This window comes from Oryx dammah, unplaced genomic scaffold (assembly GCF_014754425.2).
Source record: "Oryx dammah isolate SB20612 unplaced genomic scaffold, SCBI_Odam_1.1 HiC_scaffold_27, whole genome shotgun sequence".
Taxonomy (NCBI): domain Eukaryota; kingdom Metazoa; phylum Chordata; class Mammalia; order Artiodactyla; family Bovidae; genus Oryx; species Oryx dammah.
The window spans coordinates 135,391,519-135,408,361 of NW_024070211.1; the positions used below are offsets into that span (position 1 = coordinate 135,391,519).

At 40.6% G+C, this 16,843-nt stretch overlaps 1 protein-coding gene across 5 annotated transcripts in view; it reads left to right on the forward strand.

The window, feature by feature from the left end:
* Nucleotides 1-16,843, forward strand: part of HERC2 (HECT and RLD domain containing E3 ubiquitin protein ligase 2) — a 237,601-nt gene that overhangs the window by 98,106 nt on the left and 122,652 nt on the right. For all 5 annotated transcript variants that reach the window (XM_040227910.1, XM_040227909.1, XM_040227906.1 and 2 more), the window contains 11 exons: nt 886-1,100; nt 1,343-1,475; nt 1,573-1,700; nt 1,792-1,987; nt 4,842-4,975; nt 5,524-5,697; nt 5,777-5,913; nt 6,031-6,182; nt 6,839-7,030; nt 15,117-15,304; nt 16,394-16,586. In XM_040227910.1, coding sequence (XP_040083844.1) covers nt 886-1,100; nt 1,343-1,475; nt 1,573-1,700; nt 1,792-1,987; nt 4,842-4,975; nt 5,524-5,697; nt 5,777-5,913; nt 6,031-6,182; nt 6,839-7,030; nt 15,117-15,304; nt 16,394-16,586 — 1,842 coding nt within the window. The remainder of the gene's footprint in view (nt 1-885; nt 1,101-1,342; nt 1,476-1,572; nt 1,701-1,791; nt 1,988-4,841; nt 4,976-5,523; nt 5,698-5,776; nt 5,914-6,030; nt 6,183-6,838; nt 7,031-15,116; nt 15,305-16,393; nt 16,587-16,843) is intronic.

Consider the following 16,843-nt stretch of genomic DNA (forward strand, 5'->3'; position numbering starts at 1 on the left):
TTGTTTCCCCATCTATTTGCCATGAAGTAATGGGACCAGATTCCATGATCTTTGTTATTTGAATGTTGAGTTTTAAGCCAGCTTTTTCATTCTTCTCTTTCACTTTACTCAAAAGGCTCTTTATTTCCTCTTCACTTTCTGCCGTAAGGGTGGTGTCATTTGCATATCTGAGGTTATTGATATTTCTCGTGGCAATCTTGATTCTGGCTTGTGGTTCATCTAGCCCAGCATTTTGCATGATGTACTCTGCATCTAAGTTAAATAAGCAGGGTGACAGTATACAGCCTTGACGTACTCCTTTCCCAATTTGGAACTAGTCTTTTGATTAATGCTTTAGGGAGATGTATTACCCTGAACATGTTTTTCTTCTTGGAACCCTTCACATGTGCTGTTCTCCTACCTGGATGCTCAGTGTCATGGTCTTCATCCAGATCATAAAAAAAATTCTGTATCAGCCCTTCAAATAATGGGGTGTTTGCTTCTGCACATTCCCACTATAGACTTTGTAGCATATAGTTATCCCAGCTGAGGTTGGGGATTACTTGTGTAAGTGGTGTCTCATTTTCTTTTCCCTGTTAGAAACAGACTCAATTAACATGGCATCTGTGAAACTGGACAGCTCTGTACTTGAGCAGGTAGCCAGTAAATGGTGGACTGGAACTATTATTTTGGGTTCTGATTCCATACTTGAGATGTGTTGAGTAACTGGAAAGTAGATATAGGAATTATAAGTCAATCTATGTAAATATGTTAGATGAGACTTTCATATGAGTGATCCTGAATTTCACCTCCTAAATGAAGTACTTAGTTTTCTTTTTCCCCTAGTGTTTATTTCTGAATGGTGCACTCAGATTTTGTTTTAACGTTTGTGTATGCACTCTCTAGAGTGGCTGCAGTCATCCATCTTCTCCGGCGGCCTGCAGACAAGCCAGATCCACTACAGCTACAATGAGGAGAAAGATGAGGACCACTGTAGCTCTCCTGGGGGCACTCCTGCCAGCAAGTCCCGGCTCTGCTCCCACAGACAGGCCCTGGGGGACCATGCCCAGGCATTCCTGCAAGCCATCGCTGACAATAACATTCAGGATCACAATGTGAAGGTGAGTGAGGCCTTCCCACACTGTGCCTTCTGTTTACCTTAGGACTTTGACTTGTGAAGAGCTTAGCACAGACTTTGTTTGCATCTTATTTGGAGGGCTCTTAAGAGGCTGGTTCACTTCTGTGTCCAGTGAAGTTTTAGAAGCATCGCTGATCACAAGTGCATCAGAAGTTGCAGCACTTAGAATTTATGATGATGTTGCAAGGTTGGCTCTGAAGTTACCTCCAGCTGTTTCTGTTGCAGGACTTTCTGTGTCAGATTGAAAGATACTGTAGGCAGTGCCACTTGACCACACCCATCACCTTTCCCCCCGAGCATCCTGTGGAGGAAGTTGGCCGCTTACTCTTATGTTGCCTCTTAAAACATGAAGATTTAGGTATGAATCTCAGTATTTTAGCTGTACTATAGATCTTTCAACTGACATATTTCACAGTCATAACTAATCTTCACTTTATCTTAAATATCTTTCACAGGTCATGTGGCATTATCTTTAGTTCATGCAGGTACACTTGGTATTGAGCAAGTAAAGCATAGAACATTGCCTAAATCAGTGGTGGATGTTTGTAGAGTTGTTTATCAAGCAAAATGCTCACTCATTAAGGTAAGTAGATTTTGATTCTCTTTCTTCTGTGCTTTGTGGACAGTTGGCAGGGTATTGTTGTTAAGTTGTCCTTTCATATTTAACTTTGTAGACTCATCAAGAACAGGGCCGTTCTTACAAGGAGGTCTGTGCCCCAGTCATTGAACGATTGAGGTTCCTCTTTAATGAACTGAGACCTGCAGTTTGTAATGACCTCTCTATAATGTCCAAATTTAAACTGTTAAGTTCTTTGCCCCGTTGGAAGAGGATAGCTCAGAAGATAATTCGAGAACGAAGGAAGAAGAGAGGTAAGAAGGTAAAGGGTGTAGGGGATGCTTTCACCTGTGTCCCCCTCCTGTCTATGGTTTGAGTGAGGCTGTTGGCTGTTGCTCACCACATGGGCATTTTCACAACTGCTATAATGCTTTTATGTGTATTCATGATTAAGTATACAAATGCTGCTTATTTTACCAAGACATGAGATAATGTTGCAGCTTTGGGACTAAATGTGTTATGATTTGGTAACTAGTAAACTGATGCTGAAAAATACTGTGAACTTTATTAAATTGATGGGGACGGTGAAGTGTTTTTTAAATCAGTTGTCCTGGTAATGAGATATGGAAAGATATAATCTTTCCAGTGGCAATTATTCTTGCCATTCTTGTGAATAAATGTCTTTATTTGGAAATATTGAATATTCTGAAGCATGGAGGATTGTTATAAAAGGAACCAAAAGAGTTACTGCTATTTTCAGGAAGCAGCTGTGTAGGGATAAGAAAAAGAGTTTTTGTATTAACCAAAATTTGAGTGAAAATACATAAAAAACTTTATAATTTGGTCATTTGTGATTATAAACAAGCCTACCAAGGTATCTGATTATACTCTTATGAATTATATTGATTTATGCCCAGATCAGCCTTTTAAGCAATATTAATTAGTGAGTTTTTGATGAATATTACAAACAATAATGTGATGGAAGACTTATTTTAGAAGCCATCCTGAATTGATTGTTCCTGAGCTTAAACCATAGCTTATCTGGATCCTGGAAATGCTTTGAACTAGGAAATAGGGCAAGAGCACTTCTGAGACCCCTTTAACCCCTGAGGCCAGGAGACTCAGGGGATAGCATCTTAGCTGGAAGGAGAACAGGCCCATCCCCATGTGGCTGGTGCTTCCCTGGACTCTGAGTTCACATGGTCACCTCTTAAAATGTCTTGATGTGGGTTATATATTTAATTGCAATTTTTAAATAATTAATATTACTGGTCCTGTGCTAATTTTGATGATTCACTGGTAGGGTACTACAGGACTCAGAAGAGCTATTGTACTCTAGGTTATTACTGTGAAAAAGGGCAGAGGAAGATTAGCAAAAATTGACACATGGAGGAAATTCCAGAGGAAACCGGGCCCAGGCTTCCTTCTAGTGTTCCCTCTGGTGAACCACAGAGTCCTGCTTGGTTCTCTCAGCAGTGACATGTGACAAAGCTATCTGTCAGGGATGCTTGCCTGAACCTTGGTGTCCAGGGTTGTTGTTGACTGTCAGTCACGTGGCCATGTGGGGCTTGCATGATTGCTCTCAGCTGCCCAGACTCCATCCAGAGTAGAACAGTTGACGTAAGTCACAAACTCTCTGTTCACTCTGGTTGAGGTGGTCCTATGCCTGAGGCACACTCTTAGTGAGTGTGTGTCTAGGTTTTAGAGCTCAGTTCATAGCAGCTGGGCAAGGGCCAGTGCAGATGATACAGGCCTTTCTTGGGCATTTGCAGGGTTTGAGCAACCCAGACTTGGTATGTTCGTGTTTTATTGTGTTGTCTGTTATTTATATTATAAAGTAGAAGAATTAGACTAAAAGCCTTGAAGAGTACCAAAAGTAGAGAAGCAACACCACATATTAAATTGCAAATTCAACGGAAATTTCTCTCATTTAAAAGACTAACTTAAGGGACTTCCCTGGTGGCTAGGAGGTTAAGAATCTGCCTCCCAACACAGAGGATGTAGGTTTGATACCTGGTCAGGGAACTGAGATTCCACATGCTGTGGGGAAGCTAAGCCCGTGAGCCACAAGCAACTGAGCCCCTACATTCTAGGGCCCATGCTCCACAAAAAGAAGCGCACGCACTACAACTCGTGGAAGCCTGCACGTGGCAAGAAAGAGTCCAAGAGCTGCAATGAAGACCCAGCACAGCCAAAAAAAAAAAAGACTAAACATAGCCAAAAAAACAAAAAATGACTAACATAGCCAAAGGCATCTAATTGATTCAGTTGTACCCTGGTGACAGAACCAATATACTAGTCCAGAGTGGGCAGATTGGGATCTGTTGACAAATGTAGCCGGCCATTTACTATGTACTGCCCATGAACTAATGCTGGGTTTTCCATTTAAGTTATTTTATGAAAAACAAAGAAGAACGTGACATATGAAAATTATATGAAGTTTAAATAACAGTGTTCACAAATTTAGCTACTTTTCATGCTGCAGCAGTAGAGTATTTGCAGTAGATTGAATAGCCTACAAAGACTAAAATATTCACTCTATTCCCTCTCTGTCCCTTTATGAAAAAGTTTGTAGCCTCTGAGCTTCTCATTCTTTAGGGCTTCTCTCCATTGTAACATTGTCACTATCTTTCTGTCCCTGACATGCAGTAGCAGGGAGTTATTATTGAATGTCATGTGAGAATAATTATGATAGTTGAGGGTCCCTTGGGCTGCAAGGAGATCCAACCAGTCCATTCTGAAGGAAATCAGCCCTGGGATTTCTTTGGAAGGAATGATGCTAAAGCTGAAACTCCAGTACTTTGGCCACCTCATGTGAAGAGTTGACTCATTGGAAAAGACTCTGATGCTGGGAGGGATTGGGGGCAGGAGGAGAAGGGGACGACAGGGATGAGATGGCTGGATGACTCAATGGACGTGAATCTGAGTGAACTCTGGGAGTTGGTGATGGACAGGAAGGCCTGGTGTGCTGCGATTCATGGGGTCGCAAAGAGTTGGACACGACTGAGCGACTGAACTTACTTTTTGTAATTTGAGCACTTGACAATGATATTTACATGTTTCTTTGAAAACAATATTCATATCCTCTGCCTTCATGCAAATTTAAACATTTCTTAATGTAAAATTATGTTTAAGGATTTTTGTAATGAATGGTGTTTTTAAACATAGTTCCTAAGAAGCCAGAATCTACTGATGAAGAAGAAAAAATTGGAAATGGAGAGAGTGATGTAGAAGAAGCTTGCATTTTGCCTCACAGTCCTATAAATGTGGACAAAAGACCCATTACAATTAAATCACCCAAGGTGAAGTATTTTTTTGTGATTCTAAGACTGGCTGTGTAGAAGCACAACACAATGGAAGGGAATCTACAAATATTATTGCTTTGTTTTTGAATATGAGTAGAGACTATGGTAGTTACCAACAGCGTGAATAACTGCCCCAACGATGCTTAAATGCACTCGACTTATGGTGCCCTGGTCAAATCAGTAGCTGGAGAAGTGTTTTCTTTTACTCTTAGCTGTATACTGTGTCATTATTTGTTCACCATTTTACTCATTCATTCATTTATTCACTCATTCATTGAATGTATCCTTTGCTCCAAAAACTGTTAACATGGATGATAATTTAACTTTGTCAAGTTAGCCAATTCCAAGGTACCTAAATATACAGATTATACATTGATTTATAAGACTGTTTATGACATGATGGTTTTTATCATTAGTTCCTAAATTTAAAATACGTTACCAATTTAAACCTAGTGACATTTATTTATATTTTCTTTGAGTAATTGTTTTAGAGCACATCTTATGAATAAGTTTAACTGATGGTGAAAATGGTTTTCATTTGTCAGGATAAATGGCAGCCACTGTTGAGTACAGTTACAGGTGTTCACAAATACAAATGGTTGAAGCAGAATGTTCAGGGTTTGTATCCTCAGTCTGCACTCCTCAGTACAATTGCTGAATTTGCCCTTAAAGAAGAGCCAGTGGATGTGGAAAAAATGAGAAAGTGCCTACTAAAACAGGTAAATTTGCTAAGACTATTCTTCTCTGTCTTGGATAATACATAAACACTTAACAGTATGTATTGATTTTTTTTCACAGTTGGAAAGAGCAGAAGTTCGCCTGGAAGGGATAGATACAATTTTAAAACTGGCAGCCAAAAATTTCTTACTTCCATCTGTGCAGTATGCTATGTTCTGTGGATGGCAAAGACTTATTCCAGAAGGGATTGATATAGGGTAAAACTTTATAATATTTTTTTCTTAATTAAGGGAAGCTGTGACAACAGAGCATTGTTTTATTGAAGTTAACAGTCTGGCAATATTCTGAGTAAAATTCTTCATCTTTGTTTGAAGGGAACCCCTTACCGATTGTTTAAAGGATGTTGATTTGATCCCACCTTTTAATCGGATGCTGCTTGAAGTAACTTTTGGCAAGCTGTATACTTGGGCTGTTCAAAATATTCGAAATGTTTTGATAGATGCAAATGCCAAATTTAAAGAACTTGGTGAGTTAAAAATCTGGTGGCTAAAAGGCTATATTAAAATTGCTATTGATGTCAATGATGATATCAGCATTATTTCTTAGTTTGTCTCTTAATTATATATTCTGGAAAGTTTGAAATGCTAATTTTTGCTTTGAAGACTTTCATAACTTTGTACATTAGAATGATAATCTAAGGTGCTTTAAACTGTCTCATATTGTAAACTAAGCTTTCAGAATTTGACAGAAGATATAATATTGTACTATCCTAATACAAAGCTTTTATATTTTAACATTTTTAAGTGTATCACACAGTATACCTTAAAATGTATTTTATATTAGTACATAATTTCCTTAACGGTTTAAGCATCTACAGAGAAGAGGGAGAAGTGGTTTTGTGGAAGACAAGCGAAATCTCTTTCTTGTAATTGACATGAAAGGAGTGAGTCACTAGGGATATTTAGAGGAGCAGAGTTACAAGTTTTGTAGATAGATGGAGACAGCTACATGTGAAGTGACGGTGGTATGATTATTACAAAGTAATATGGAACTGCCCAATGTCCACACTCTGTGGATATCTGATGAAAATGACAGACTTACTATAAAAAATTGCTAATGCTTTCTTCTCTATGTTCTTGGATCAATGCACAAGAAATTTATTTGAGTGCCAATGCCTTTTAGGTATCCAGCCTGTCCCCTTGCAAACCATTACAAATGAGAACCCATCAGGACCAAGCCTGGGGACGACCCCACAAGCTCGCTTTCTCCTGGTAATGCTCAGTATGCTCACCCTGCAGCACGGTGCCCACAATCTGAGCCTTCTGCTGAATTCTGGCACGCTTGCTCTTACACAGACAGCACTTCGTCTCATTGGTGGGTTGGCATTGCCCTAAGTCACTTGTGAAAATTCAATGGTTTGTCTTGATCTCTCTTTCTATAAATTTTTTTTTTTTTGGTGGATAAGTACAAATAACATAAAATTTACCATTCTACATAATTTTATAATTCATTGTCAGTAATCACATCCACAATGTTGTGCAAGCATTAATGCTGTTGTCCATAACTGTTTATTACCTGAAATGGAAACACATGTCCATTTACCAGTGACTCCTGACTTCCCACTCCCCTAATTATTGGCAGTAGCAAATCTGCTTTCTATCTTTGTGGACTTACTTGTTTGGATATTTCATACAAATGAAATCATACAAACAAATTTCAGCCCTTTGTATCTGGCTTATTTAGCATGCATTAATATTAGTACTTCATTTCTTTTTATGGCTAATAAATATTATATGAATATACTATGTTTTATTCATCCTTTGATGGATATTGGCTTATATCTACCTTTTGGCCATGCTAAGTAGTATTGCTAGGAAATCTGTGTACAGGCTTTTATTTGCAAACTTGTTACCAGTCCCTTTGTTGTATACATAGGAGTAGAATTGCAGGGTTATATGGTATTCCTATGTTCGGCTTGCTGAGAAATTGCCAAACTATTCCATAGCACTGTATCATTTTACATTTTTACCTGCAGTGGGCCAGGAGTTGCAGCTTCTCCATGTCCTTGCCAACGCAAGTTATTTTGTGATTTTTTTTTTTTTTTAATTTAGGCTGCTCAAGTTGGTGTGAAGTGATATTTCATTATGATTTGTTTTATGCTTCTCTAATATTGAGTGTCCTTTCATGGATCTCAGCCTTGTGGTGAAGGGTCTTGCATAACTCAGTGATGTGATGAGCCATGCTGTGCAGGGCCACCCAGAATGTCACAGTGAAGAGTACTGACAGAACGTGGTCCACTGGAGGAGGGAATGGGGAACCACTGCAGTGTTCTTGCCTGGAGAACCCCATAGACAGTATGAAAAGGCAAAAAGATAACACAGCAGAAGATGAGCTCCCCAGGTTGGAAGGTATCCAGTATGCTCCTGGGGAAGAGAGGAAAGCAGTTACTAATAGCTCCAGAAAGAATGAAGCGCCTAGGGAGAAGTGAAAACAATGCTCAGGTGTGGAGTGTCTGGTGGTGAAAGTAAAGTCGATGCTGTAAAGAACAGTATTGCATAGGAACCTGGAATGTTAGGTCCTTGAATCACGGTAAGTTGGACGTGGTGAAGCAGGGGATGGCAAGAATGAACATTGACATCTTAGCAATCAGTGAGCTAAAATGGATGGGAATGGGTGAATTTATCAGTTGATCATTATGTCTAATATTGTGGCCAAGAATCCCTGAAAAGAAATGAAGTAGCCTTCATAGAAGGCTATGAAAGAGCCTGAAATGCAGCGTTTGGGCACAATCTCAAAAACTACAGAATGACCTTGATTCATTTCCAAGGCAAACCTTTCAGCATCATAATAATAATCCAAGTCTATGCCCCAACCACTGATGCTGCAGAAGCTGAAGTTGACCAGTTTTGTGAAGACCTGTGGTGTTGGAGAAGACTCTTGAGGATCCCTTGGACTGCAAGGAGATCCTTCCAGTCCATTCTGAAGGAAACCAGTCCTGGATGTTCTTTGGAAGGACTGATGTGGAAGCTGAAACTCCAATACTTCGGCCACCTGATGTGAAGAGTTGACTCATTGGAAAAGACCCTGATGCTGGGAGGGATTGGGGGCAGGAGGAGAAGGGGACCGCAGAGGATGAGATGGCTGGATGGCATCACCGACTCGATGGACGTGAGTCTAAGTGAACTCCGGGAGTTGGTGATAGACAGGGAGGCCTGGTTTGCTGTGATTCATGGGGTCGCAAAGAGTCGGACACGACTGAGCGACTGAACTGAACTGATGACGCATTCTTGAACTAACACCAAAAAGTGATGTCCATAGGGGATTGGAATGCAAAAACGGGAAGTGAAGATATACTCAGAATAACAGGCAAATATGACCTTGGAGTTTTGTCAAGAGAACACACTGGTCATAACAAACACCCTTTTCCCAACAACCTAAGAGACAACTCCACACATGGACATCATCAGATGGTCAATACTGAAATCAGATTCATTATGTTCTTTGTAGCCAAAGATGGAGAAGCTCTATACAGTCAGTAAAAACAAGACTCGGAGCTGACTGTTGCTCAGATCATGAGCTCTGTGAAGCAAAATTCAGGCTTAAATTGAAGAAAGTAGGGAAAACCACTAGGCCATTCAGTTATGACCTAAATCAAATCCCTTAATGATTGTTTGGTGGTGGTGACAAATAGATTCGAGGGATTAGATCTGGTAGACAGAGTGCCTGAAAAACTATGAACAGAGGTACATAACATTGTACAGGAGGCAGTGACCAAAACCATCCCAAAGAAAAAGAAATGCAGAAGGCAAAGTGATTGTCTGAGGAGGCTTTACAAATAGCTGTGAAAAGAAGTCAAAGACAAGGGAGAAAGGGAAAGATATATCCAACTGAATGCAGAGTTCCACAGACTAGCAAGGTCTTATTAAATGAACAGTGCAAAGAAATGGAGGAAAGCAACAGAATGGGAAAAGACAGATCTCTTCCAGAAAGTTGGAGATATATATCAAGGGAACATTTCATACAAGGATGGGTATGATAAAGGACAGAAAGGACACGGACTTAACAGAAGCAGAAGAAGAGATTGGAAAGAAGAGGTGGCATGAATACAGAGGTATACAATGAAGGTATTAGTGACTGGCATGACCAGGATGGTGTTTTCACTCACCTGGAGCAGTACATCCTGGAGTGTGAAGTCAAGTGGGCTTTAGGAAGCATTACTATGAACAAAACAAGAGGAAGTGATGGAAATCCAGCTGAGCTATTTAAATTCCTAAAAGATGATGCTGTCAAAGTGCTGCAGTCAGTATGTCAGCAAATTTAGAAAACTCAATGGCCACAGGACTGGAAAAGGTCAGTTTTCACCCCAATCCCAAAGAAGAAGCAATGCCAACAAATATTCAAACTGCTGTACTGTTGCACTCATTTTGCATATTGGTAAGAAAGAAAGAAACAAAGTGAAGTCGCTCAGTCGTGTGCGACTCTTTGCAACCCCATGGATTGAGTGTAGCCTCCCAGGCTTCTCCATCCATGGGATTTTCCAGGCAAGAGTACTGGAGTGGGTTGCCATTTCCTTCCCCAGGAGATCTTCTCGGCTTACGGATTGAACTTGGGTCTCCTGCATTGTAGGCACATGCTTTACTATCTGAGCCACCAGGGAAGTCCATTACCAGGACTTCAACCAAGAACTTCCATATGTACAAGCTGGGTTTCAAGAGGCAGAGGAAGCAGAGATCAGATTGCCAGCATTCGTTGGATCATGGTGAGAGCAAGGGAGTTCCAGAAAACATCTTAATTCTGCTTCATTGCTAAAATCTTTGACTGTGGAAAAATTCTTAAAAGAGATGGGAATACCAAACCACCTTACCTTTCTCCTGAGAAATCTGTAAGTGTGTCAAGAAGAAAAAGTTAGAAGTGGACATGGAACAATGGATTGGTTCAAAATTGATAGAAGAGTATGACAAAGCTGTATATTGTCACCCTGCTTATTTAACTTTCTTGTAGAGTACATCATGTGAAATACTGAGTTGGAGGAATCAAAGATTGCTGGGAGAAATATCAGTAATCTCAGATATGCAGAGGATGCCGCTCTGATGGCAAGAAGTGAAGAGGAACTAAAGAGCCTCTTGATGAGGGTGAAAGAGCAGAGGGAGAAAGCTGGCTTGAAACTCAACGTTAAAAAATAAGGTCATGGCATCTGGTCCTATCACTTCATGGCAAATAGAAGGGGAAAAAGTAGAAGCAGTGATCAATTTTATTGGGCTCAAAAATCACCGTGAATGGTGACTATAGCCATTAAATTAGAAGACTCTTTCTCCTTGGAAGGAAAGCTATGAGAAAACTAGAGAGCATATTTTAAAGCAGAAATGTCACTTTGCCAACAAACTTCCTGTAATAATGTACAGATGTGAGAGTTGGACCATAATGAAGGCTGAGTGCCAAAGAATTGTTGTTTTCAAATTGTGGTGCTAAAGAAGACTCAGGAGAGTCTCTTGGACTGCAAGGAGGTCAAACCAGTAAATCTTAAAGGAAATGAACCCTAATATTCATTTGAAGGACTGATGCTGAAACTCCTATACTTTGGCCACCTGATGCAACCAGCCAACTCATTGGAAAAGACCCTGATGCAGGGAAAGATTGAAGGCAAAAGGAGATAGGGTGGCAGAGGATGAAATCGTTAGATAGCATCACTGACTCAGTGGACATTGATTTGAGCAAACTCTGGGAGACAGTGGAGAATAGAGGAGCCTGGCCTGCTACAGTCCGTGGAGTTACAAACAGGGAGATGTAACTAAGACTGGTAAAGTCTAAGTTATTTGTTGTTGTTTGTGGCCAAACAACAACAATACTGAATGACATTAGTCTCTGTACCCATGCTTCTTGGCCATTTGTATATCTAGGAGATAATGTCTATTCAGGTCCTTTGCTCATTTAAAAATTCAGTTGTGTGTGTTGTTGAGTAGTAGAGGTCCTTTGACATTCTGGATACTAGACTGTTAACAGTGATATGATTGGAGGACTTTTTTTTTTTTCATTCTGGATTTTGTTTTACTTTGGTTTACAGAAATTATAAAATGTCTAGTTTATCTATTAGTATTCTTATTATTCTTCTGTTGCTTGTGCTTTTGATGTTATGTCTAAGAAATTATTGCCAAATCCAAGATCATGAGGATTACCCATTATATTTTCTTGATTAAGTCTTGTATTTAGTTTTATGATCCACTTTAAGATTATTTTTTTAATATGATGTGAGATGAGGGTTCACTTTATTAATTTTTTGGTTATCCAGTTTTTTCAGTATCATTTTTTGGAATGACTGTTCTCAAATTCTTAGTACCCCTGTCAAAAATCATTTTAACTGTAGCTATTTAAGTTTATTTCTAGAATCTCAGGTTTGTTTGTGTTGTTCTCTGTGTGTCATTATGCTAATCCCACATTGTTTTGAACACTCTGATAAGAGCTTTGTGGTAAGTTTTAAATTGACAGGTATGTCTTTCAACTTTTTCTTTCTCACGATTATTTTACTTATTTCTCATCCCTTGCATTTCCATATGACTTCCAGGTCTGGCTTTTCCATGTTTGCTAATAGGCCATTGAAATTTTCAAGGATTGTATTGACTCTGTAGGTACTTTTGGAGAGTACTGCCCTCTTAACAATATTAAGTCTTTTATTCCATGAATATGAGATTATTTTATATTTGTTCAGGTCTTCCTTCATTTCTTTGAGCAATATTTTATAGATTTTTGTTGTTGTTGTTATCAGGGTAATGCTGGCCTCATTGAGTAAGTTAGCGAGTAGTTTTCTCTTGTCTGTCTTTGAAAGAGTTAGAATTGGTGTTAATTCTTCTTTAGTGTTTGGTAGACTTTGCCAGTCTAAAAGGAGATGTATGTGATGTAAGAGGTGGGTGTGATGCCATCCAGCCATTGCATATTGTTCACTGTTGATTCTGTTGTTCTCTTTATCTCTGTTCTGATGTTTGTTATTTCCTTTCTGCTACCTTTAGGTTTACTTAGGTCTTATTTTTCTAGTTCCTCCAGGTATAGTTGTTTAGTTGTTTTGAGATCTTAAGTATGCATTTATAGATTTAAATTTCCTCCTTAGTACTGTTTTTGCTGCATCTCTTAAGCTTTGCTATATTGTGTTTTTGTTTTCATTTGTTTCAAAGTATTACTTTTTGTTGTGGTTTTTCTTTCTTTGTCCTGTCAAGTTTTCACATACTTGTGTGTTGTTTAGTTTTCACATACTTATGACATTCCTAGCTTTTGTTATAATTTCTAGTTTCATTCCACTGTGATCAGAGAATATAATTTATATGATTTTAGTTTATTTCAGTTTATCATTCTGTGACCTAAAATACTACCTCTCCTGGAGGGTGTTCCCTGTGAACACTTGAGAAGAGTATGTTTTCTGCTGGTTTTGTATAGAATGTCCCTTCATGTCTGGTAAATCTGATTCATTTATAATGTTGTTCTTTGCTGAAATTTTTAGATACTGCAGGGCCAGTGTTCTAAATCCAAATGAAAGAGCAAAGCTTTCCTAAGCAATTTGATTTTGCTAGTCTCTGTGCCCACAGGACCCATTCAGAAATATGCACCAGACTCTGAGTCAGCTGATTTCTGTGGACCTCATTAGCAACTAAAAATTGCTTTTAAAAATCTTAAAAATATATCGCCATCTAAAGTTGCCTCTATTTTCCTGTTGTCTCCCTTTTTTTCCAGAGACCCCAATAGCTAAAAGTCAGAGCACAAGCTGTTAATTTTGGGGGCTTCCTCTGTTAACAGTACTGACTGTGAAAAGCCAGGGAGCTGTGTCCAATGAATACATATCTATCTTTGTTGCTTTCTCTAATCAAGGTGATTCTCTTTCATATAAGAAATCATTAGCATACAATATTTTATATTAATTTTTCTGTATATATCCACATACAATAGCCACAGAATACAAATCACTTAAAAAAAGATTCTCCTTTTTTCCTCATTGCAAAATGTATTCAAACCCTTAGCAGTAAATTCAGTGTTTACAGTGTTACCATTATAGCTGCCTGGGGAGGTACCAACTAGATGGAACCCCCGCCCCTTTTGGGGCCTCACAGAGGCACTCCCAGGTTGAGAAAAAGACTATTTTCCTTCCGGTTTATTTAAAGCTTTACTCCTGATCTTGGAATTGAACAAATTTTTTTTTTCCTCCTTCTTGGAGGAGAGCAGAACACAAACTTTAAATTTTTCACCTGACCAAGCCCATCTTTGGGAATGTTTGGGGCCCTTTTCTGTCCTGGAGAGAGAACAAAAACCCCAGGGTTACCAGGGGTGTGCATATCCCTCCCTCAGGCAAGGGTGCTGGCTCCTGAGGTTAAATTTCCTGTTTTGAATACATTGGTAAATTTTACTTCTCACTGATTACAGCTCAGCTTCTATTTTAAACTGTGAGTGGTTCCGTGGCCGCCAGGGACCAAATCTTCATCATGTCCTACTCCTTCATTTTCTCTTGTACCAGACAATGGTTTTGCAATATTTGAGTGAGTCCACATTGTTCTAGCAAATCCTGTTGCTGCCACCCCTGTGTCAGGGTTCCCAAGACCACCTCCAGTTTTAAAAATTTGCTCGCAGGCCTCTCAAGACTCCAGATACAGTCATACTTAGGGCTAAAGCTTGTTACAGTGAAAGAGTAGGAAGTAGAATCAGCCATGGCACATAGGTAAAATGTGAGAGAGACCGGATGCAAATCCTCTCCTGGTGGAGACACACAGAATGCGCTTAGTTCCCCTGACAAAGAGTTGTGACCACACATGTGAAGTGTTGTCTTTACATGCAAAGTATGGAGACTTGGTGCCCTGGGCTTTCACGGGGCAGGTCATGTAGGCATTTCTGCCTGGCACTTGAGTAAGCTTCAGGCCCCCCAGAAAGAAGCAGATTTTAGCACAGACCACGTTGTTTGTGCAGTGTAGGCACAGGAATGGCTTCTTGGCAGTTAACGACTGGTGGGAGCCTTCACGAGATCCAGGTTCCTGAAGGCCAGCTGAGGGCCAACCCTGTAAACAGGCTTTTCTGGGGACAGCAGTATCAGGCCTTCTTTATCAGCTCTTTTCTTCACATTACCATAATTAAAGATTGTTAATTCTCACAGTGTTAAAACATTTAGATGGTTATCATTTGTTTTCCTGTTCTAATAAAAATATGAGTAATGAGTGTCTCTCTAATCATTTTTGCTTTTGGAGTGGATCATAATTCCTGGAAATAGAGTAAATATCTTTTCTGAGAGTTTCTAAAATCCTCTACGTATTTCTAATACATATTTATATATTTTGTCCTCTCCTTACCTTTTAGAAGTCTTAGTTCTCATCAGTAAATTTTTGATGGTATTTGTTGTACTGGTAAAAACTACACTATAGATTATTTAAAATTATCATCTTCATTAATACTTAACTGCTTATTGGTTCATCTGCTTTTTCTGATGCTCTGATAGGCCCTAGTTGTGATAATGTTGAAGAAGACATGAATGCTTCTGCCCGAGGAGCTTCTGCTACAGTTTTGGAAGAGACACGGAAGGAAACAGCCCCGGTACAGCTGCCAGTTTCGGGGCCAGAGTTGGCCGCCATGATGAAGATTGGAACCAGGGTCATGAGAGGCGTGGACTGGAAATGGGGTGATCAGGTCCTTAGAGATTTGAGTTAAACGCATTAGCCACACATTAGTCACCCTCTGCGCATCCTGACCTGCATGCGATGAGTGGGTGGAGACTGGAATAAATACCTACACTCTAAAGACAGGTGTGGTTGACAGGCGATGTAGTTACTGATTCGTGGGTGGGCAAATAGAATCTCAGAACCAATAGAGAAGGGCAGCAGCCTGCTCCAGGGCCCTTGAACAGGACCATATCTTGGAGGAGTAGCTGCTTGTTTTGGGACTCTCCAGGCCTAGGCTTGACTTGAGGCTCAGCCTGGAGCAAGAGTGAGGGTAAGCAGGAGAGAGTAAACCACATCTGAGTAGTCATGTTGTGAAGGCTCTGACCCTGCCTCTGTGAGCTGATGGCCAGGTGCCTGTTAGGTATCCTGACCCCGCAGCTACAGGCACCTGCTTGGGCAGTGTCCAGCTTTCCCCTTTTCCCCCCAGCACCTTGCTCCCATGTGTCTGCCGGGTCTTCCTGAGTAGAGGTTGGGACTGGGCTCTACACCATTACTGGAGTGACTAACTAGGCCAGTGTGCACCCTCCTGTAATGTGGAGCATTCTGGTCATGTCCAGGTTTTCTCAGCTTCACTTTTAAGCATGTACCTCCTGAGAATCATCTCAGAAATCAGTGTGTCCAGGACAAATAGCAGCAGTCTGAAAACAGCTTCTACTCATGGAAATTAGAAGTAGAGTTTCAGTCTTAAGATTTGAGGGAAAATTGAAGAGTGAAAGGGAGTGAGGAGATTCTCATGCTTGTTTGAGGTTCCCAACCTTGTGAAGCCCTATGAGGGATGGGGGCGGCAGTGAGCAGGGTGGCAGACCAGGCTGGAAAGTCTGGTGTCTGCATTGGCTTATAGAGGATGCTAAGTGAGGTAGTTCTTTCCCCACTTGCCTCTTTTGTTAGGAGTGTGGGCAGGTTAGTCCTGGTGTTCACTACAGTGATGAAGTGAGCTCTGAGTATAGGTGGGTTTGGAGCCCTCTGCTGACTTGAAGTCTGTGCAGCCACCCTTATAGACAGTGTTCCAGAGAGAGGCCTGTACCCTCTTAACCACTCTTTGTTTTGGCTTCCTCAGGATGGACCTCCTCCTGGCCTTGGCCGTGTGATTGGTGAACTTGGAGAGGATGGGTGGATCAGGGTCCAGTGGGACACAGGCAGCACCAACTCTTACAGGATGGGGAAGGAGGGGAAGTATGACTTGAAGTTGGCGGAGCTCCCAGTCTCTACACAGCCTTCGGCAGAGGACTCAGACACGGAGGATGACTCTGGTGGGTGTTTGGGGGCCCTGGCAAGCTGTGCACATGTGCTTTCTTTTGGGAGTGAGAGTGGCACTCCGTAGGTGAAGCTTTCCATGAAGGTCTGTTTGAAATAGGCCCAGGGGCAGGATAGTTCCTGTCCCTCTTGGAGATAGTGTTGTGGGGGCAGGTGAAGTAGCATAGAGCCTGCTGTGTCCTCTTCTCAGGTGGATTTTCTTGGCATCCCTGAGCCAGTGCCTTATGTAGTGGACATTGCCTCACCATGCCCG